Source organism: Biomphalaria glabrata, chromosome 6, assembly GCF_947242115.1.
Source record: "Biomphalaria glabrata chromosome 6, xgBioGlab47.1, whole genome shotgun sequence".
Taxonomy (NCBI): Eukaryota; Metazoa; Mollusca; class Gastropoda; family Planorbidae; genus Biomphalaria; species Biomphalaria glabrata.
In genome coordinates this window covers 18,211,698-18,236,114 of record NC_074716.1, presented here as the reverse complement: position 1 = coordinate 18,236,114, position 24,417 = coordinate 18,211,698, and the positions used below count along the sequence as shown (strand labels likewise).

Below are 24,417 nucleotides of genomic sequence, written 5' to 3'. Positions count from 1 at the left end.
GTTAGCATCATAAATTTTGTATTGTTGGAAAGCATTTTTCATCCTCTTTCCTTCCTTACCCAGTTACACTGTTTATAGAATTAATTTAATTATAAATTTTGGTGCAACTACCTTTCTAGATCTAAACTATCTGGTATATATATTATATTATTATAATAATATATAAATATAATAACTATTTATTATATGGATCTAGATCTAACTAGTTACTATTAAGTGGCTAATCTGTCTCATAAGTCCTCTAGATTATAATGATTATTAGTAATATTACTATTAGTCTAAGTAAGAATAGATTGAGATCTAAGTCTTACTTGGTTACTAACTTGACTAATCTACTGACCTGAATAACTCAGTAATACTAAAATACTATAATAGAATCTATGATCTGGTAACTGACTAATCCATACTAGATCTAATTTACAGATATTCTATTTATAAGTATAATTCTATTACTATTTATTACTATTAATACCGATATGATTTAGAATTCTAGAATAATCTAGATCTAGTGACTACTATCTGGAGACTGTATTGATCTATCAAGTAAAGTCACAGAGACATTAGACTCACTAAACTTCATTAGACTTAGATCTAGACTAATCTAGAATCTAGACCATTACTAATTACTTAGACTTAAAGTTTAGAGTAGATGAGTAGAGTAGACAGTTATTCAACCATTGAGTATAGAGACTCAATACTAGTCTATATACTCTATCTATAGAGTATCTATACTCTATCTATAGAGTATCTATACTCTATCTATAGAGTATCTATACTCTATCTATAGAGTATCTATACTCTATCTATAGAGTATAGACATAGAAGGACATAGTCAACATAGAGTCATTAGAGTATAGATAATTACAAATAGAGTATAGATTATATATACATCTATAAGTATAATCTATGAGATCTATAGTATAGTATAGAATAGATATAGAGTCTAAGTCTAAATCTAGAATAGAATCTAGCTCTAAACTCTAGATTATAGATAATATTAATAGTTTAATTTAATAAATTCTAATTCAGTAATTTATGATAAATCAGAATCATAATTGAGTTTATTGAATATTTAAATAGAGCTACTATTAGTAACTATTACTAGTATTAATTAGACGGTATTTAGTATTAGTATTTATGTATTACTATCAGTATCATTAATGATTAATGATCAATAACTTGATGATTAACTACTAACTAGATCTAGATATATCTATATAGATCTATGACTTATTTAATTTTTTTTAATTATAAATTTATTTTATAAATCATTAATTTTTACCTGTGACTGTGTTGAGGGTTGCATCTGATAACCATCCACATATGGCGGAAAAAAAGGCTTTAATATTAATAGAACAAAATGTATTTGGTAAATTAGACTATATTCTACTTTTGTACAACTACAATGCGATCTACTGTCTCTAAATAATCGTCATTGGGGTAATAGTTCAGATACGCAGATACCTTTGCCGACCACCATGTTGTTTGTTAAGCATATTTATCTCCCTTACCTATATTGAACTTTCTATAACTTTTTTTAAAGAGAGTTTTTGTTCTTATGCTGTCAACTTATGATTTTTTAAGTGTATTTACTGAAATGAAGGTCTAAATAAAATGTTATTAATAAATTGATGAACTTGTTGTTTCTTCTTTTTTTCTACGTATGAAATTATTTATTAAAAAATATATGTTAACAATTAGATCTATAATTAATATAAAACAAATATGCATGAATTAAATGAAATGAAACACGCATCTAGATATACATGTTATGTTTAATTATTATTATTTTTTGAACAAAATTATGCATTATGACTTAGTGATCTTTTGAGAGCAATGACAATAAATGATATAGATCTAGTACGGGAAACTTATTACTATAAGAAATAATACTTTTATGTTTATCTGTTGATGATTAAGACTACAGTTAGATCTATACATTTCTAACGAATTTTAAGCGCTCTCTATTTTCGTAAAATCACACCACGAAGAGAAAGAATTTTATGAAGCTGACACATATCAGTGTCCCTTTCTCTTTCGCCGTGAGGTCTTTTGAGTGGAGTCTACTGTCTACCAGAGATTGTTTGGCGTGTGTTTTATGATCAGATAGGACTAATGTCTGTGTTTATAACTCTTACCACTACCTCTGGCTCCACCTCTCTTGGAGGGAGGATAGGTCGAGTGTAACTAGATCACGAACGTCTTTGTTAAACGTTACGTAGCACCTGTTAAACTATCATGTTTCACAATCTGAAATTTACTTTGCATAGAGTGGGGAACAAAAGCCATTGTATAAAGAAACAGATAAGAAGCATATACACTACTATTTAGATAATTTATGCATCTTTACTTTCGGAGTTCATTAAAAAAAAAACCTCCTCACCTATTACACTAAATTTGTTTAAGATGTGTAGTTGTGGGGGGGGGGGGGGGGTTAGCGACTCCACCTACCAACCCTTCTCTTCACATGGATCCACCTCGCCCATGTATTACATTCCGTTACGGAGTCCAAAGCAAGTTTTCTCTCCCGCCGTACCGTACAGGTGGCGATTTTCTCCGTTTATTCTTACGTATCTTTAAACCCTCGCTGCGCCGGCCGTCACACGCGATCTTTGTCTTTACGGCAGAACTAGGTGTGATGTAACATCACCTTCCCCTGCTCGGAGCTTCGCCGGCGCCGTGGTTATATTAGGTCATCTACTGCTAGGATCGCTGGTATGCTCATAAAGGGAGAAGGGCAAGGTACGGTGTTTTACTTGGTCAAAATTTATCCTTCTTCGCTTTCTTTGCCGGTTCGTTTCACCGACATGCAGTTCAACTGAGGTCTAGTCGGATGAGACTAAGACTGAAACGTGACGCAACATAACGATGTCACGATCAAAACTCTCTTGGTTGTATCCTATAATGTCGGCCAGCTTCTACAGATAGTTATGTACGACAAAAACTCCCGTGGTTGGATCATATCGTGTTGTGATGCCATTGTAACATTTCCCGAATCTGTTATAAAAGGAGTTCCCTTCCACTCTTCAGTCCTATCATTACTTTCTCTACCTTGTTGTAGATATTGCTTGTTCTTATATTGTGCATTGTTTTTCATTCAATATGATTATAAGTTACCGTACATAATAAGAGAAGGATAAAGAACTTGTACTTATAGCTACCATATTTTTTTTTTAACTCCAGCATATGGAGCTGATGAAAAAAGATACAACATGGGCCACAACTGCAGAAATGCTTGCAGCTGCTACACTACTGCAAAGAGACATCTATACATTCTCACCAAACCACAACAAAACAAAATACTCATGGCTATTATTAAAACCTTTATTTCATGATGCAAACACATACATACTATCTCACACAGACAACCATATATGCTGCAACATAACACTATTGCATACAAATGGTAATCACTTTGATGTGGTTGTACCACAAGAGGCCACATGTAACTGTTTTTTGCCAAATCCACTGCTTGGAGTATGATGCTTTAGCCTAAATTTTTAAGTTTTGATTAATATTTCATCTTACAATCTATTCAGATTAGATCTATTTGGCTATTTGATTTTTTTCTTGCATGCTTTTAATATCTTAAATAACATTTAATGTCTATTATTTTCATGTATTTAAAGTCAGGGTACCGGTATCTATTTATTTAATTACTTTTATTTTGCCAATAAAAGATATTTTGTTAGGCTTAGAGTTATTTTTTTATTTTTCTATTAATTTTTTTGTCTGTTGTATTACTTTAACTACATGATTTTAATTTCGATTTTTAGTTATTTTTCAAAGTACAAAAGATTGTTTGCAGTTTAAATGAATTTTAATATTAGATCTAATAGCTGCTAGAAAGAAAGACAAAGCAGCAACAGAAAAAAGTTGGCAAGTAATTCAAGGGAGATAGTCTAGTACTAAGCCTTAAAACCAAAATGGCGTATTTCCAATGACAATATATGGTAATAAGAAATAAAACTTAAAAATATATATTTTAAAAACTATTTATCTCCGAGGAAATCAAATTACATATTTGTAATCTGCATTTTTTTCTGCATATTCTGAAAATATAACAGAAACCTGATTTAGCGTTTCTAGTGTCGTATACTAATACCGTGTAGACATAATTAATAATCCTTATAGATAATGTCTCAATGCTCATATCTCAAAACTTGTCCACAACTATTTGATAACTCTCCAATCTTAAAAAATTACTATTAGCCGATACAGGATATTTATTATAAACAATGAAAAATCTACGTTTTCATTGGCTACAATATAAACTCTACATATTAAAATGTAGATATGGCTTAAATAACATTTAAAAAAAAAAAACGGTACCACCCAAGTCATATCTAAAATACTACGCGCAATATAGGATATAGATTTACATCAAAATAATTGATCAGACTTACTTATAAAAATAGCATAATGTTTCAATATATGTCTCCTAAATTGACAACCAATTTAAAACTATTGCCTGCGATAACATACACAAGTAATCTAAAATAGTATCTAAATAATTTGAGAATACTTATTGAAAGACAAGCGGTATACTATAGATGTTAGATCTTAAATTTAGAAAAGCAATAACAATAAAATAAGAAAAAAACTCACTAAGAGAAAAACAACTGATTTCTTGTTTATTATACTAAGTCAAACTCGTGTAAAATTTGTAATCAATATCTTATCTTATATAATAACTTAGTAAACTGCTATTAAATTTCAGTTAATCTATATTAACTAGAGCTAAATCTAGGCATGTATAAACATATGAATTAATAATTTTATTTTTACAGGGAACATTAGTTATTTATTAGATAATACATTATACAAGATCATATCTGAAAAATTCATTTAAAAATAGGGACTATCAAAATATTATAATTCTGTCTAGTCCATGTTTAAAAATATTTTTTCTACGCATGCGTGGTAATTTATATTTCCGCTTGTCTTCGAGATTAAAATCTGTTATTGTATTGAATTGATAAACTTGAAACTAGAAAAATAATATTGATTTGTATACAAACAAATCGACACAGGTTCTAGGTGTATTGGCATAATGTTGTGATATTGAAAATGGCTGCTTTATTTTCGTGTACAAAATGCCACAAGAGATACCCATTTGATGAACTATCCCAAGGAGAACAATTGTGCAAGGTCTTGCCGAAGTTTTAATTATTTAACTAGATTCTAATATTAAATATAATTTAATATAAAAATTAACTTCATTTCTTCTTCAATTTCAATACTTTTAATAGTAGATTCTTATATCTGAACACCGACTTTCGGGAACTATGTCAAATTTTTTTATTTGGTGAAGGTTTAAACAAAAAACTGAAAGCAGATTCTTATTCTGCAAAGAAAGTGTCTACTAAAGGACAATAAAAATAGCTATGAGTGTGTTCCTTTCACTTTTTTGTATATTGTATTGCCACTCATAGTCAAGATTTTATTTTAAAATAAATTGGGTCACTTCCTGCTCCTATACTGAACGCAGTTTTTGTTCTTTCCCCTTCAGTGGACATTGAGCACTGCACTGTCAATGAACACCACTATGTAGTATGTAATTGCTAATAAATTTTATCTGTGTTAATTAAAAATTATTTAGATTGTATTAAAAGAAGTAGATTCACTTCTACAATATGTATTTATAGTCTATTGCCTCTCTTTCTCTCTCTCTCTCTCTATATATATAAATATATATACATATATATAATTCATGTTTTCATAATTTTGATCATGTTCGTTTTGTTACACCTTATTATAACACCCTCTCCCTCCCATAGATGCTTATAATTCTGTTCATGACTCTCTCTAGAATTAGCTCAATTGATCCAGATCAAAAATATATCTAGATGTCTGATGACTATGTAAAATGTAATGTATGAATTAAATATCATATGATATATCTAGATTCTATCCCAACCTAAATCTATAATAACTCTAGAATCCCTAAATAATAACTAAGCTAACTTGCATTTTTTAAATTTGTCTTTATAATTTAAATTTCACTACTACTACCATTACTTCGAGCTTTATTTTAAAATCACATTATAAAGATAAACATCATAAGAGTCTAAATAAAAAAGGAGCTCATAAACAATAAAAATACTAACCTGACACTCAACAGATGATGGTGACACATTTGTTTAAGGCATTAACATGTAGTTTGAAATACACGCAAGAAGATATAGTAACTAAAGTACCAAAGACTAATTGGCTAGTATCTACACTTTTTAAATTTTTATGACAATGACAATATGAAAACATTTTAAAACCAAATCATTCACTGGCCATTCTTTGCAGAAGGTTGTTGATGATGCCAAGACCTGTCTGACTGTAATCAATACTGAGATTAATATCAGTTGATTGTAGACACTGAGTAAATTGATTGCAATTACAAAAGAACTAATATATTTAAGAATAGTTATTATTTTCATAATTTTAAGGCTTTTTTTTTAAGGATAATTTACAGAGAATCTCATTCTGATCTGTATCTAAAACTAAATTTGACTGTCCTTGTTATCTCTAGCAAATGAACTCTTAAGTTAGTAGAAGAAATTGATGCCCAACTGTGAAATAAATTTAGGTTCTTTTAAAAATTTAGTTATACTACTTTATACAATAATAAAATCGACCAAGATCTAGTCATTAGCATTGATTGTAAAACTTAAATTAAAAAAAAGAAATAGTATTAAGTTTACATTTGTAAATATTTCAGGAATGTAGAAACAATTATCCTACAGTTAAGTGCACTTATTGCAGAGCTGAATTTCAACAAAACAGGTACAATTTTATATGTGTTATAAATGTATATCTATCTATATCTATCATATCATTATATCTATCTATCTATACCTATATCTCTCTCTCTCTCTATCTGTCTATATATATATATATATATATATATATATATATATATATATATATATATATATATATATATATATACATACATACATACATACATACATGTTTATATATATATTAGGGGTGCACCGGATAGTACTTTTTGATATCCGGCCGGGGCCGGATATGACCGGATAGTAAAATTTGATATTCGGCCGGAGCCGGATACCTAAGTGTCTTGTTAATAGCTTGTGTTGCTGAACATTTTACGAAACTGTTAAATAATATACCTATATTGGTTGGTTTTATTTTTTTTTCCTTTTATATACCTTATTGTTTTAAACTTTGTTACTGATTGATTTATTCAAGCTTAACAGTATTTCTAAAAATCTGTATAGCATGAGTGTGACTGTGTGTATGTACGATGCCACCAACTGTAATGATGTGTGTAGGAAGGTAAATGTAAATAATGTTAGTATATATTTAACTAGTTACTAATGTAAATCTCATAAGTAAAGTGCAATCTGCCTTGTATAGTGGTTAGATGTATGTGTTCATGAATTTCAGACCAACAACCTGGTCAGATATACATAGTGAGCCTACACATGTAGTCCTAGTGAAGTGTGTATAGTTGTTTGTGTTAACCATCAAGCATTGTTTTTTCCTGAGCATACGCACGCAATAGAGTTGGGTGTCAGTCAAAAAAGATAACACATTGGCATGGTCAGTCAAGCATATAGATAAATTACACCCGTCCACTAGTTGGAGGTCAAGGGTTGTTTTTTTTTTCGCTCCAGCATATTGTTTCTTTGTTTGCTAGATCTAACTATTATTCAACATTTTATGCGATTTTAAAATTTACTGTAAGGTTTCCGCTATTTATTAAGTCAAAAGAATTAAACAATGAAATTAGCTTTCTTTCTAAAGGTTTTAATACACGGCAAAAAAAAAATACACACACGCAAACATGCACATCTTTGTTTTATTTTATTGTGCAAAGAACGTACCTAAGAAACATTCAATGCAAAGAACGTATGTTAGAAACATCTTCCTTAATTATTACTTATTAATTATTTTATTCGTGGTTTTAGTAACTGTTACAAAAGGGAACGATAGTAAGCCTATGGATGTCAGGTGTGTAAAAGTCGTCCTAGCCTGATACACAGTGGCTAAGTACGCATCTTAAGTAAAAAAAATTGTAATAACAAGGAGTTAATTGACTGTCACAAATTATTAAGAATATTGTTATCAAATCAAGACACTTAACTGCTGGAGTAATATTCAAGTTAACACGTTAGCAAAATTATTTAATCTTAATATTTATTGACAGTGTAATATTCTTTGTTAGCACGTCGTGTTTTTTCATTCTGGCTTATAAATGGTAAATGTCTATCAATAAATTGAGAGTCAAGGACCAAAGAAAAAAAAAGTAGGGGGTGTTTAGCTCTCCATTTAAAGATAGCCCTGGTCGTGTCCTCTACAAAATAATTAGTTACTGGCTTACTGGGCTATATAATCTCGCGGTTTGTGTTCTGTGTAGCTAAAGGTCACTCGTTTAGGTGCGTGTGATCTTTAGTCCAGCTTACTAATTGAGATTTATGTTCAAGTAACTCGGCATACTTGAAAAGGAGTGGCCTCTAGCCCAACCACGTGATTAAGATTTTTCTCCAAATAAGCAAACTCTTTGTCCGGATACCCGTGTAGATGTTTGGCTTGAATCCAGCCCCCTCCTCCCCCCCCCCCCCCCCCAAAAAAAAAAATTAAGATTAACTACTAAGTAAACAAACATAGTTCCCTCGTGTGACCTCTAGAGAGCGCGCTTACGTCCATCGTATCTGACTTGGAGTCACCTGTCAATCAATGAACTCAATGTGATGGGCTAAACAAATAAAAGTGGGAGGGAGTTGTTCATCTGGAAATATACCTGGTTTCCTTAGAGGTGTGGCTCTTGTAGTCCAGCCCCCCCTAATAAAGATTAACTACTAAATAAACAAACTCAGTTCCCTCGAAAGGTGTGACCTCTAGAGAGTGTCAATACGCTTACATTAAACCTACGTCCATCGTATTTAACTTGTGGTCACCTGCCTATAAAAAAAACTCAATGTGATGGACTAAACAAACAAAAGGGGTGGGAGTTGTTAATCTCTACCTCTGGAGATATACCCGCACAGCTAGACAGACGTCTGGTCAGCATGACGTAGTCAAGGAATGTAGCATTTTAACATGTTAACTAACCACCTACTCAAAGGTCAAGACAAATTGCAAAAAGTGTCAGCCATTGCTGCTCTGTATGTAAAGCGCACTTATGATGTAAAGTTTCATTTCTATTTATATTAAGTTATTAACACGCCTTGTCTTTATAATAAACGATGTTTGGTGCATATTCATAAAGACTCTATTTTTAAGCACATTATTTTGTTTTATTATAAACATTAATACATTCTACAACAGACATTAATGGAACGAGGTCCACTTTATGCATATTTAATAGGTGTATTTTTTACTATCCGGTTTACTATCCGGTAGTGGTATCCGATAGTGATATTCGGCAGAAGCCGGAGCCGGAGGGACTATCCGGTGCACCCCTAATATATATATACACACACATACTTTACTTACATTTTTTTAATGGCTGATTTAACCTGATGTAACAGAATTTGATAAAGGAAACTAAATCTCTGCTTCTTTAATGATTGTTGTTTTTGTACTTTCACAAGTCTATATTTTTGGCTATTGTATATAGGCATCAATGAACCTGCTTTATTTTATATTTTGGACAATTTTTGTTAGGTGTCTGAAGCTTGTATTGAAGCATACTGTTGTGTTTTATGGCATTTTCTTTGATTTCTACATAGAAAAACTTATTCTTAGATGTGGCTTTATTTATTCATGAATGTGTTTGCTTTAAGCGTTAACATAGTATTTACTGAATCGCTTTTTGCATATTTTTTATTTTTAACTTTAGCCTTTATTTGTGTTTGTTAATTTATTTTAGACATGGTATTAATGACGCATTTCTTTTCAGCAAAGGAAGTACAAGTTCTATTTGTGCTAAGTGTGCTCAGAATGTCAAACATTATGGAAAGGTTGTTCTATTAATATTTCTAAAAAATTGTGTGGTTCTATTTTTTTATTTTTAGATAAATTTGCCAGTGCTTATTTTTTAAGTTGCTAGCATAATTTTTTAAATTAATAATATGATAATAAAAAAAAATGTTGACATCAGATTAAAATATCATTTTAAATAAGAAAAATGGTTGTTTTTCTGTTTTCATGTTTAGTGAAGAAAGTTTAGCTGAATACATTTAATACACTTAAAACTATTTAGTATATATTGTTATTGATACATTTTTATTGTAATATCCTAGCCCACCGCTTGTGAAAACTGCAGTGTTTTAGCAGCTTTCATTGGCAATCGTTGCCAGAGGTGTGTCAACTCTGAAAAGAAATGGGGTCCTCCGATGGTCTGCGAACAGTGTAAATTAAAGTGTGCTTTTGATCGCCCTGAGCGTAGAAAGGTAAGCACAGTTACCTAGAGAGAAATAAATTATTAACATAAGTCAGGAGCTGATCACTTAATTTAATAGCCAAAGTCAATATTAACTTGCTTTAGCATGATACTGATAATTAATCTGGAATTCACATCTATATGACACAAGTTGCATAGGTTGCCATCAGTATCCTTGGAGAGAAGAAGAATCAATGTGAGAGAAAGTCTGAAAATTAGCTCACACAAATATTCAGTTTACGTACAACTAAATCTACATTAGTTTAATTTGTCATATCTGTTGTTACTATTATTTGATAATTATGAGATATTTGGCCAAATGATCTTCGAGTCCATTTAAAAAAAATAAAGATTATTTCAGTCTTGCTTTCATATTTCTAACTATTGTTATTATTGCAGTCTTATTTCATTCGGTAATGTAAATTTTTAAATATCTATTTAAGGTTGATGGAAAGCTAATGTGTTGGCTGTGTGATCAAGCTTACAAGAGAGTTTTAGCTAAGACAAGAAAATCTCAAGATATAATTCTCAAGACCTCAAGATCCTCCTCATCTTTAATAGATACGTCAAGTAAATCAAACACACCGACTAATAATGGGGAGAAATTCTCATCAAATCAACCTTCCTCTGGCTCTTTTGAGGGCATGACAGTTTTAGAACGTTTAACAAAACTGGCAACTAGTGGCGGCAGCAGCCGAGGCAATACTCCACCTGTGGAGGCTAAACAAGAAGGGGAGAACAGATCAGTGGAAAAGGTGGGAAGTGCTGGAGAGGAAGATATCAAAGAGGATAAAGAGAAACCTCGGTCTCACAATCGACATCACCACCGAAAGCATCACCATCATCACCATCGCTCCTCTCACTCTAAGAGACATCATCAGAAGTAAGAAGCAGTGTATTTTTTAAAATATATCTCAATATTTTGTTTGTTTGCAGATTAAGTAACAATGCTGTGAGAATTCATCTACAAGTCATTGTGCATTCATTTGTTTATGTCAGCACATCTCACCCCCAGTCCTCCACCCACCCAAAAAAAAAAAGAAAGAAAGAATGCTTCTGGTGGCTGAATTTAAGACAAGAGCTTCTTGCAGCTTTGCTCTCTGGCCTTTTTTAACCAATTTTCTCTATTTATTTAAAGTGTAGTGACGATGTGCCAAAAACTCAAAGTTCTGAGATAGAATTGGTCAGTCACTGTGACAAATATGGCTTGAATGTTTCTAGCCAGAGTAGATATATGTTCTTTGTATCTGAGAAAGAAGAAAAAAAAATGTTGGAATGTAAAGGGTACATGGGGGGGTGGGGGGGGGGTGCTGTGTGAAGATTATTTTAAACTAAAGGATTCGTATGATGTCCCTGCTGCCATTGGTATCTAACATGAAAGGTTGTTGACACCCTCCTTAACCATCAGCCATAGCTTAAGGGTATAACAAATAGGCATTGAAAAATTGTAAACCTTTCATTGTGATGATTGTATTTGAAATTGTTCTCCACTTCCTGTACTAGCTCTCACTCTCTATTTATTGCCCCCTTTCTGAAACCTTAATAGAACTAGATGTTAGGATTACTGACTTCATCAATTTCAAGTTTGTTTGTTGTTCTTTTTTTTTTGTACTAAGTTAATCTACTCAATCTCAAGTTACTTGTACTAAGTCAATCTATAACTTCATGTACAAGATTCAAACTTTTATTGACTTTACAATCAAGGGAGGAAGAAGAGTCAAGTGATGCAAAAAAACAAAAGGCAGAGAAGAATTCAACAAATGGGGTCACAGCACCGGCCAATCCTGCAGCAGCAGCTACTGTTTCAACACCTAAGAGGTAGGCCTGTACATATACACATATTTTTTTTTTACTCTTTTGTTTTTCTGTTCTTTTCTTAAGAATGCTGATTTTATTATAACAAACTTAAAGAAATGAAGAAGCAATTAGGGTCCTTGAGTAATTGTACACACATATATTGATATCATACATACACACAAAGTCAATGAGAAGAAACTGCAGACTCTCATTATATATCTACTTATTGGTTTGTACATCAAAACCTTTTTTTTTTTTTTTTTTTTTTCAAAATTCAAAATCATTTCATCATGATATCCAGTAATTAGTTTTACAATCATTTCATGATTTTGAGATTTAAAAATCTAGTACATGTTTCCAGTTCTGTAAGTTTTAAAAGAAACTTTTGATGCACCTAGCATGCTGGTGTCACAATGGTATTAAATGGCTGAAGAAACTCAAACAATGTTTTGCACAAATAACTAAGACAGGCTGTTTGAAGATTTTGAATGTCTAGAAAATGAGTTCTATCTTGTTTACCTACAGCACTGGAAGCACAATTTCTGAGACTGGGATGGATACAGCCACTTCTGAAAATGTTATACTCATTACGCAGCTGAGAGAACAGATAGAGAGTCTGAAGAAACAAATGTCAAACAAAGATCAACAACTCCTGGAGAAAGATAAAAAGGTCAGAATTTTTCATGTTAACTAACCTACTCAAAGGTCAAAACAAATTGAAAAAAGTGTCAGCCATTGCTGCTCTGTATGTAAAGCGCATTTATGATGTAAAGTTTCATTTCTATTTATATTAAGTTATTAACACGCCTTGTCTTTATAATAAACGATGTTTGGTGCATATTCATAATGGTTCTATTTTTAAGCACATTATTTTGTTTTAATATAAACATTAATACATTCTACAATAGACATTAATGGAACGAGGTCCACTTTATGCATATTAAATAGGTGTATTTTTTACTATCCGGTTTACTATCCGGTAGTGATATCCGACCGGAGCCGAATAGCACCGGATAGTAAAAAATGCCGGATATTCGGCAGAAGCCGGAGCCGGAGGGACTATCCGGTGCACCCCTAATATAAATATATATATATATGCTGCCCGCCACTCCTAAAATTTTTCTAATGCAGCCCTCGATATAAAAAGGTTGCCCACCCCTAAGATAAACAATCAAACCATAGATCAAGTACAAGAATATAAATATATAGGAACAATCATCAACAACAACCTGAAATGGAGTGAACACTGTCAAAACCTCTACACAAAAATTCACCAGCAACTCTTCTATCTCAGAAAGCTAAGAAAATTAAACATCGACAAAACAATTATTAAACTTTTTTATACAGCAACCATCAGCAGTCTAATTAACTTTGCCATCACCTGCTGGTATGGTAATACTTCACTGGCACAAAGACTTAGACTAAATAGACTAATTAAAAAAGCATCACATATCACTCGAATACAGCTACCATCTCTTGAAGAGCTTTTTCATGAAAGAAGCCTTTCCAAAACACTCTCGATTCTTAAGGACAACCTGCACCCATTAAACCACTGTTACATAAGATCTGAACGAAGTGGTCTTCTCCTTTCCATTAGGACTAAAACAGAAAGATTTAAAAACTCCTTTATCCCACTTTCTGTCAGAGTGTTACAAGATCAGCTGTCGTCATCGAGAAGTACATAGAAGTCAAATTCATAAAGCGCTGGTTGTGAATGTGTATGTGTTTCATGTGTGAATGTTGTTTGAATTTTTCATCTAAACTGTTATTGTACAGTAGTTACGCTGATATTGTCAGTTGTAGTCAAACTAAATTTCCATTTGATTGGATCAATAAAATTATCTTATCTTATCTAAAGTTTGTATCTAGTTCAATAAAAATAAAGGGAAGGAGGCAGATCTTCATCTGGGGTCTTCTTAACATTTTTTATCCTAGCTTTAACGATAAAACAATAACAAATCATATTTTATAGTGTTATCATGTGTTGTTATTTTTAAGTTTTCAAAAACTTACAATCATTTAACTTTTGCATGTTTTCATTAGATAACAGAACTCAAAGCTCAAATGTATGAGAGTGACAAAGAGTTTCGGTCTAAAGTTCAAGCTATGCAGCGAGGTCATGCCACAGCTATTGAGACATTGCAGGTAGAGGAATCATTTATTAATGAGAAGCATTAAGCCCCTGGTAGATTTATTAACACACAAGCATGTGGTGAGAACAGTAAGTGGTTTATAACTGTCACGAGTCGAGACTGTGACCTATTTCAATCAGTTTCTAGAAGCCCAGGTCAAGTCAGAGATGACCAGAGTAAACAAGTTAATTATAGTCATCCAATCAGAGAAAGTGGTTAAGGGAAAAAAAAATAATACGTCAACTTCTAGAAGGTCACAGTTAATTAAATAATTAGGAGAGAAGTTTCTATGATTCTGGAAAGTACGATTGAGAAAAGTATAAATTAGGGGAAAGTTAGTTAGTCGGGGTCCTCGCATGGTAACGATTTTTTATAGTAACAGTTATAGTAACAGTCTTATGTTTAAACATTTGCGGGTCCATTAGTTGAAGTTATACTAGTTCAAATTGTTGTTTTATCTTTAAGTTATATCAGTTAAAGTTAGTATAAGAAAGTTTCGTTTTATGAAGATATTGAAGTAAAGTTATTGAATTGAGTAGTTACTTATATGTGTAATTTGAAGAAGTTTATTAAAGAAGTTAAAAGAGAACACAGATGTTTCTTTAGTGTATTATTAAATTATTCATATAACCTCCAGCGTGTGATGATTCTGTTTGATCAATAATTAATATAAGAAGCATTATCAAGGAATAGATAAACAGAAATCATTACAATAACCACACTAAATACAATATTTATCAAACATTATACTTTGAGTTACTTTTATCTAGTCCTAAAGTGTTTACCAATAGCATTATTTAGCACTCTCTTTATGGTACACCATAAGTAATGAGTACATTCATAACTTCGTTTTCTCATTTTTCTGTATATTTTGAAGAAAGAGTTCTTGTTAATATGACAGTGAGGCCTCACTGCTCTGTGTCAACCTCTTAGCATGATGATTAAAAAAAACAACCTATGTACTGCATCAGCTTTGGGGATACAAGTTTTTCACTCAAATAAAATAATGTATCACATAACAAGTTAGAATAGAATAGAATTTACTTTTAACCATTTCCTTCTGATATCATGACCTTTATTTTTGTTTGTTCTTTAAATCTTGATAGATTAAAAATCGAGAGCTGACGAGGCAAGTGTCGTCTCTGACAAAAAGCAAGAAATCAGTGGAGCCAACATCTTTAACTTTAGGGACATCATAAAGACATCCTCATCTTCAGAGTATCATTTAAACACGTTTCAGTGTTTTGTGCTTTTTTTTTTTTTTACTTTTTGTGTGTGAGATCATGTTCAGCAATTCTATTCTAGTAATGTCCTTGAACTGTCATTGTACCAATAGTTTTACATTTTGAAATGATTGAAACTACAGTATCTCAAGTATTTTTTAAGCAAAACTGTTTTTCACTTGAAACTTTTAGCCCTTCACAAGCTCTTGTTAGATTTTTTAACTTAAAGCAAAGTTACCTTCTATTTTAGATTCATTCAACTCCGACAAACTAATTGGAGTGAAGATTATTTTGTTGACGTGTGTGAAGTGATTGCTGGCCAGTCTAAAATTATAAAGAGATACTTCTCAACTCTTAACATTTCTTTTTTTAAATTCTTAATTATTTTAGATCATCCATATTTACATCGGTAACGTAAGCATTAGGGTGTTAAATTTATGGTGGGATAATGTGTTTTGAAAACAGTAACCCGAATCAGGTCTTCTAAAATTATTGACTACAGTACCCTGTTGAAGAGTTCGACAAAATTGCTGCCATTATCATATCAGTTTGAGAATATTGGTAGAAGTGACTGCAAGGAAAGCATTCATTGTTCATTTGTTTTTATTTGGTACACTGTTTACTTTTGTTTATAGAAAAAGAGATAAATATAAATAGAGATCATTTTTTAGCGTGTCTAGTTCTGGATAATATTCATCTAATATAATTTTTTTTTTTTTTTTTTTTGCATAAAAACAAGAGAAAAATTGAAACAATAGAAAAACAAAGTCATTAAATATGTATCTAAAAGGCAAATAATATTCCTGATTCATTGTACAACATTATTATTTTGGTTGATTTTATCTTCTTTTAAACATTTTTTTTTTTGCTGTTTTACGCTTGTGCAATTTGTTGTTGTTGTTTTTTTTTGTCCTCATCATATATATTTTTATTGTTTCACATTTTAAAGCCTTTAAACTTGAAATATTTTCGGCTGGCTAGTCTTGTGGTTTCTTTTCAGGATATTATGATTTGTAGTTTAATTACCATCATTGTCATTCCCTTTGGTCCCATCAAGTTTTGGTAAAGTGAATGTTACTGTTTCATATTTTCAGGGAATGGTGGTTACAGTAAAAAAAAATAATATTTTTTTGTCAAATTTTATCACTATATATATACAAATTTTTATAATATCATTCATTTAAAACCATGGAATATTTTTTTAACACAAAGTAGCAGAGAGTTGTTTGTTGTCTTTTTCTCATTTTTAGCAAACACAAATCATCTATAATAAATATTTGTAACAATATTGTAAAAAAAAATAATTTTTAGATGTACATCATATTAATTTAGTTATTACATTTTGTATTTAATATTGGACTTGTATGAAGAGACATATCTTGTAATGTATGAATGAGTGCTAATGTTCTGTGCTGTTTAATAATTTAGAATTCATGTGTGAATAGGTAAGAAATTAATGGAATCAGGCTGTCAGTTTAAGATGGGCTTAGTGAAGTTTATTTGTATAATAATATATTTTTAGCGAATTTCATTTCTTTTTAGTTTTTACAAATGTTTAATTATCAGTGTAAGACAGCATAAGAAGTATCATTATCTTTAAAACTTAACAATAAGAGTTGGTATTTGTATGTTGCCTTAACAATATAGTGATTAAAGTAGTCATCAAACAGAAATAAAATTTAAAAAAAATGCTCTCTATTTCATAGCTCATGACATTTTAATTTTAGTTTCAATATTGTAGGTCATCAAAACAGAGGGGAACTTGTTTGATGTTTGAAACACACAAGATTTCATGGGGCTTGTTTTAGCAATAGGAGAAACAAAGATGTTTACAAAATATTTCATTTATTAGTTGGTGGTAATTTTATTTTCATCTAGAGCTCAGGCTTCAATATTAATTTTTTTTTTTTCTTTTTGGCTTGTGTGCTATTTTGTCTTTTTAACTGTTGTAACTCAATAGAATATGATTTGAGTTGAATTTCATTGTAGTTTCCTCTTATCTTTGTTTCCAATGAAGAAACTAAAACATGCTAGATAAAACACTTTATTGTATTTATGACAGATACTTTATGTTACTTGAAACTTTTCTTGATAGATACTTATTCTGCACAAATTTGGGATTGTATTATTCATTATAAAAAAAAAAAATAAAACTAGATTAGAATTAGAGTTTTTTTGTTTCTTACTGACTAAACCTTGTGCATTTTCTTTTTGTTCCTGGGTATTATTGTTTATGATGTTGCCTGTACACAGTGATGATATCTGTTGATATACATTTTTATGTCCGATTATCACCTGACTTACTTGTTTTATTGGTCATGTTGTAGAACTGTTGGTTTATTACACTGCAGACAGACTGTACCATTTTTTTTTTTTTTTTTTTAATGACTTTTTTCAGTGTTTTTATTCTCAGTGTTTGTGTGCAAAGTGAAGTCTCACACAATCATCTTTTTGTTTCCTAGAGCTAGGACTTGCTGGCTAAAGCATTGACATATAAACATACTACTTGTGAACAATGGAGATGAAACTGTAAATCTTAAGGTAACCACAAAGACAGATGTAAAAGAAGCTTATTGTCATTGTTTCAATGTAAAAAAAAAACATTGGAGTATCATTTGAAAACTTGTTTCTTTCAGCTTCATAAACTTTGTTGACAAGTTCCCCATGAATTATTCACTGTGTCAATGTAAATGACAAGATTTTGTCCAAACTGTTTATTCTGTAGCAGTGTCCTAGAATAAATGTTTCATACAGTTTGATCCAAACGAGATGCTGAAGGTATTGTATATAGTCAATGTGTATTGGTGGTCATATACAAACCTTTTATAAGATGTCTTATAGAATTCAATGAAGAAGAGAAATAAATAAATATCTTAAGAACTATTCTGAGGAAGTTCATTTTATTGTACAAATATTGATTGCATGTTTTGGATAGAAGCAGCAAACAGTTCAACTGGCTGCTAGACAAGTGTTCAAAACTCCCTAGACTTGAGCATCTGTTTCTCCAAACACTGAACTCTTGTGTTTATAGGTTGTTGTAGTACATTGTAATCCCAGCATGCAATGTATGCACTTGGGAATAACTTCCTAGTTGTTGGACACCATTAAAGTTCAAAGGACACACACAGATTTTGGCTTCATTTGTTGTTTTGTTTGTTTTCATTTGTTGTTTGTTTTCATGTGGAATTTCAAGAATATCTTGATGGAAGAAGATTCAATAAGTTTTTAAACTTGTGCACCAAAACTAAATGAGTTAAAAAAAAAACATTTTTCTTGCAAATATTTTTTTAAAGTGCAAACAAACACTGTGGATGGTAGGTACTAAATAAATGTTGTGGATGGTAGGCACTAAATAAATATTGTGGATGGTAGGCTATATCTGTTCTTTTTTTTTTATATTTAAAAATTAGGATTCATAAATTAATCCTAAAACTCAACACCAGTACACAAAGGAAAGACAAATTGATTTCTCATGTGTATACGATCATAAACGTCTTCCAAACAAAATTGTAATTTCTCATTCAGCAGCAGAAAAGGGCACACCTTGTCTACTTCCCAACCTGTACCACCCCCTACAACATGACCAGTAACTAATAATGTTTATCTTACAAATAAATATTAAATAATGTAATACAATACAAGGAGTAGCCTTTGAGGCTCTTGAAGGATATTTTCAGTGAAAGATTTTTGCTTTTTCATATTTTGACCAATGAAATCGGCCTGCCGGTACGTCTGTTTGAAAACTTCCTCTGTCCCGTTAGACCAGCACCTGAAACTGATTGACTTACAAAGTGGGAGTGTTGCAGACATTTCTACGCCGTGTTGCTTTCTGAAACTTTTCTAAATCTCTCAAAACAATCGTTACGGATGACACTAATTACAAGCACTTCTTTGTGTGAACAAAACTTTTCAATGATGGAACAGGCGAAACCATTATTTGGTAATCTCCTCACGGACGAACACTGAGATTCAGTGCTCCGACTTGGGGTCTCATCATTTAGGGCCATGTCGTCAGATAATAAGAAGTTGGTTTCATACAAACTTTACATTCATAATTGTAAGTATTAGAGAAGCGGGTTTCTTATAAAAGTGCTTTATTTTTATTTTTTTAAGCTTTTCGTTAATGTGGCCCACGACAGGAGTGTAGGAAATTTAAATAGTCCACAGCCCGAACAAGGCTGGGCATGACTAATATCTGTCATTAGAAATTTAAATAGTCCACAGCCCGAACCAGGCTGGGCATGACTAATGTCTGTCATTAGAAATTTAAACAGTCCACAGCCCGAACACGGCTGGGCATGACTAATGTCTGTCATTAGAAATTTGAATAGTCCACAGCCCGAACAAGGCTGGGCATGACTAATGTCTGTCATTAGAAATGTAAATAGTCCACAGCCCGAACAAGGCTGGGCATGACTAATGTCTGTCATTAGAAATGTAAATAGTCCACAGCCCGAACAAGGCTGGGCATGACTAATGTCTGTCATTAGAAATTTAAATAGTCCACAGCCCGAACAAGGCTGGGCATGACTAATGTCTGTCATTAGAAATTTAAATAGTCCACAGCCCGAACAAGGCTGGGCATGACTAATGTCTGTCATTAGAAATTTAAACACTTATGGGGTTGAAATACCATGAAAAGGAAATGTTCATTTTTCTAAAAACTTACTTTCCAGTTGGAGCATAAGTGAAAGAAACATGAATGAAAAATAATGTTAAACTTTGAAATAATCAAACCTGAACACATTTCTGACACATCAAGTTAGACACACAAAAAAATGGAAGTACAAAAGTTTCTCTCATAAATTCATAGACAAAAGAAAACCATGGACCCATCAAAACTGAAATCTGTTTCATATGGGGAAAAAATGGGCGGGCTCAAAAACCTGGATAGAACCGGATCTCGAAAAACGGCTCTAACGATTTCATAGAAATTTGGCATGTAGGCTTATATCTTTGGGAAAAGAATGACTAACTAATTGATCACACTGGGAAAACTCTAGTTGGACTCTTATATTAAAAAAAAAAATATCTTCTAAGGATGAGTGCAGCGTTTTATAAGACAATGTAAACCCAGTTGTGACCTGAATATTTGACCCACATATCTGATGCAGGCACCATCCATGAGTTTGCTGCTGCCTAATTTGGTCTGTCCGTCAACATGCTTAAAAAGTCTCCAAACGGAACTAATCCAGATCCACAAATCAATGTGAATGGCCATCTCCTTAGTGTTGTTGACCATTTAGGCCTATTATACATACCTGGGCAGCACAGTGTCCAACGATGCGTCGCCGTCAAGAGAAACGGGCAAGAGCTTTGTTAAGGCCAACAACGCAATGAGATTATGGCGCACTGGCGGATCCAGGGGGGGGGGGGGGCGGTAGGGGCGATCACCCCCCCCCCCCACTCGGCCGACCCCCCCCCCCCGAAGCGGGGGGGGGGCGGACGAATTTTAGTATAGAATTCACACAATTTGTATACGAATTTATTACTTATGTTAATAATATATACTAATTATTTATATTTCAACCTATTTTTAGATTATTTCGCCCCCCCCCTTTCTAGTATTTTGGCCGATTTGGTAGGGTCGGGAGGGGGCGATGGCATCAATCCGCGCCCCCCAATCATAAACTTTCGAGTGGGGGGGGCGGCCCTATTTATTTGTAGATATCACAGCTTGCTAACAGAATCAATTAAATATCTATATGATTAAAACTTTATTTATTGGTATTTAACAGGTCTTTATATTATGTCGTTCATCTTTGGCCGATTGGAAGGGGAGGAGCGAATACCTCTACTGCCCTTCCCATCTAATCCCTTTGAGTGGGGGGGGGGGGCGGTCCTACTTTTATGGAGAAATTATAATATGTGAACAAAATTAGTCGAATATCTATATAATATAAACAGGTGGATGGGCGATACATGCAATCACCTTCCCCCCCCCCCCCCCCCCCAATCGGACAAACCAATACTTTTTCTTTTTGTATTATAGTAAGAAATTACAAAATAAAAAAAATCTGTCACTAATATAATTTATATATGCTATAAAGTAAATTCTTATATCGAGTCGCCCAACCTCTATTCTTTAATGCAAAATGCAATCATTAGCAGAAATTATAAAAAGGAGGGAGGATTAATCATTTTCATTTTACCGCCCTTCCCCTTTCCAGACAGAGTTTGTGTAATTTCACATGAATTTATCATAACTATTTTAAGAAAGACTTTGCTTTGGAAAAGTTATAATTCAAACGAAATTTTTAATATAACAGTCACGGTTGAGATGAGTTCAAAAGCCAGATAATCTTTTCCTAGTCGACTTTTTCCAACCTTTACTCTATCTCATATTTTTATAGTTAAATAAATTTAGGACTATAACTCACAATTTATGCTTACATTTTATTGAAATATTATTAATCGAACTTTTTTTTCGGCGGCGATCCTCAAAGCCTTAATCTAAATATGTTGGGTATCTTATCTTTTCAAAGAACAAATCGGTTGTATTTGCGATGTATTAAGGGACTATAAATTCATATTAGAATATTTTTCCAAATTATTCAAAAGGTCCTTTATAATAGAATGAATAATGAGCTGTAGGTCAGGAGAATGCGTTACTGCAGTGAAGAATGCCAAAAAACGCTTTTAGCGTTGAGGCTTCGCCCCGAACCTCACTGATGAATAATAAGCTGTAGATGTCAGGAGAATGCGTTTCTGCAGTGAAAAATGCAAGAAAACGGTTTTGGCATCGGGGCTTTGCCCCGAACCCCACTAATAAGTAATAAGCTGTAGATGTCAGGATAATGCGTTTCTGCCGTGAAAAATGGAAGAAAACGCTTTTTGCGTAGGGTCTTCGCCCCGATCCCCACTGATAAACAATGAGCTGTAGATGTCAGGAGAATGCGTTTCTGCAGTGAAAAATGCAAGAAAACGCTTTTTGCGTCGGGGCTTCGCCCCGAACCCCACTAATAAGTAATAAGCTGTAGATGATAAACAATGAGCTGTAGATGTCAGGAGAATGCGTTTCTGCAGTGAAAAATGCAACAAAACGTCGGGGCTTCGCCCCGAACCCCACTAATAAGTAATAAGCTGTAGATGTCAGGAGAATGCGTTTCTGCGGTGAAAAATGCAAGAAAACGCTTTTTGCGTCGGGGCTTCGCCCCGATCCCCACTAATAAGTAATAAACTGTAGATGTCAGGAGAATGCGTTTCTGCAGTGAAGAATGCAAGAAAACGCTTTCGGAGTCGGGGCTTCGCCCCGAACCCCACTAATAAATAATGAGCTGTAGATGTCAGGAGAATGCGTTTCAGTCGTGAAAAATTGAAGAAAACGATTTTGGCGTCGGGGCTTCGCCCCGAACCCCACTGATTAACAATGAGCTGTAGATGTCAGGAGAATGCGTTTCTGCAGTGAAAAATGCAAGAAAACGTCGGGGCTTCGCCCCGAACCCCACTAATAAGTAATAAGCTTTAGATGTCAGGAGAATGCGTTTCTGCGGTGAAAAATGCAAGAAAACGCTTTTTGCGTCGGGGCTGAGCCCCGAACCCCCACTGATAAATAATGAGCTGTAAATGTCAGGAGAATGCGTTTCTGCAGTGAAAAATGCAAGAAAGCCCGAACCCCACTGAGGAAACTTATAGCGCTTTCCCAGACCCCCAAGCGTGCAAGAGAAAGGCCTCAACATGACTGTTTTTTTTTTCCTGTTTTTTTTTTCGCCGAAGATTGAGAAACAGTCTTATTTTATTCTCATATATCGAATATATATATATATATATATATATATATATATATATATATATATATATATATATATATGCTGTACGCACGTTTATGCATAGGGTTAGGGTTTACTGGGCGTTAGGGTTAGGGTTTGGAAAAAAATCGCCCCCCCCCCCCCACTCCAAAGTTCTGGATCCGCCAGTGGTATGGCGACAACAAAAAATCTCTTCACCTAACCAAAAAACAAGACGTTTATAAAGCAAGGTCGAGGTTCTATCGAAGACATCTAAGGTTCGTCGAACCTTTCCATCAAAGGTGCTGTCACTCCAATTGGCATACGTTGGCAAGACTGCATTACAAATAACCATGCAGGCCGGTGAGGACAAGTACAGAAGCACTTTTTTTTTTATTACTTTCAATAACTTTCAATATCCTTTTCTTCTCTCTTTCAGAGATCATCTGCTGCATGCTACTTTCCTCTATGCCAGTGATGGCAAAATGGAGCGTGAATTGATCTTTATATTACAGTTATGCCGTCCTCCTTTAAGCTCGCCAAAATTTAAAAAAAAGAATGCCTTTGTCATCCGCCATTCAAACAATAATATATGGTCCTTATACATCTATGCAGATAATGTAACTTATACTTTCTAAGTACTTAAAAAAATCTACTTTAAAATACATTAGTGGCTTATCTCCTGATAAAAAAGATTTACCTCCCTTTTTTACACTTCGCGGTAATTCTGCTCAATTAATATCAACTAACTTAAAAAAAAATAAAATTATTTGTAAAACCTTAATCTCAATATTAAAATTGTAATAAAGTGATAAAAAACTAATTTTATTCATTATCAATGCAAATAAACATTGTCATAAATATAATAAATTTAATAAAAATAATTTTTGTGCGTTCTCATTTGAAGAAGCCAAACCATATTTAAAACCAAAATAAGTAAATATATAAATTTCTACGCACCTCCTTTTCTTTTGCCTTAAACTAAAGAGTAAGGAAAATAACTGCCTGGGTGATGTCAGGCATATCAAATTTCTTTAAGGGTTTAGGACACTGTTAAGGTGACCCATCTACTTTGTGGGATGCCTGATAGTGATCTGCCCTCAATACACGCTACAAACTAAATCATGATTACTGAAAGTTATCACTTCCGTTTTCTATTTTTTACAAAACTTCTATCAACTCACTCT

At 32.8% G+C, this 24,417-nt stretch overlaps 2 protein-coding genes and 1 non-coding gene across 7 annotated transcripts in view; 2 read left to right on the top strand and 1 right to left on the bottom strand.

The window, feature by feature from the left end:
• The window catches only part of LOC106058688 (centrosomal protein of 57 kDa-like), a 29,764-nt gene extending 25,580 nt beyond the window's left edge, over positions 1-4,184 (bottom strand). For 2 of the 4 annotated variants that reach the window (XM_056033032.1, XM_056033034.1), the window contains exon 1: positions 4,106-4,184. In XM_056033032.1, coding sequence (XP_055889007.1) covers positions 4,106-4,153 — 48 coding nt within the window. In that variant the 5' untranslated portion in view covers positions 4,154-4,184. Of the gene's footprint in view, positions 1-1,282; positions 1,654-4,105 lie in introns of those variants that run through there. The other 2 variants (XM_056033033.1, XM_013216151.2) reach the window with 2 other exon arrangements.
• Positions 4,185-4,928: 744 nt separating this feature from the next.
• Positions 4,929-18,626, top strand: LOC106058689 (protein FAM76A-like). 2 transcript variants are annotated; one of them, XR_008778265.1, is made up of 10 exons: positions 4,929-5,151; positions 6,716-6,780; positions 9,869-9,929; positions 10,212-10,361; positions 10,795-11,234; positions 12,056-12,169; positions 12,674-12,818; positions 14,192-14,293; positions 15,387-18,044; positions 18,140-18,626. XR_008778265.1 is itself a non-coding variant. In XM_013216152.2 (9 exons), the coding sequence occupies exons 1-9, from the start codon at positions 5,071-5,073 to the stop codon at positions 15,477-15,479; spliced, it is 1,251 nt and encodes a 416-aa protein (XP_013071606.1). In that variant the 5' UTR covers positions 4,929-5,070; the 3' UTR covers positions 15,480-18,626. The 2 variants fall into 2 exon arrangements, 1 of the variants encoding a protein (XP_013071606.1); XM_013216152.2 differs by having other exon boundaries at positions 15,387-18,626.
• A 5,575-nt stretch (positions 18,627-24,201) lies between these two features.
• On the top strand, positions 24,202-24,331 carry LOC129927040 (U12 minor spliceosomal RNA). The gene has a single exon (XR_008778754.1). It is a non-coding gene; the product is annotated as a U12 minor spliceosomal RNA (small nuclear RNA).
• The last annotated feature ends 86 nt before the right edge of the window (positions 24,332-24,417 follow it).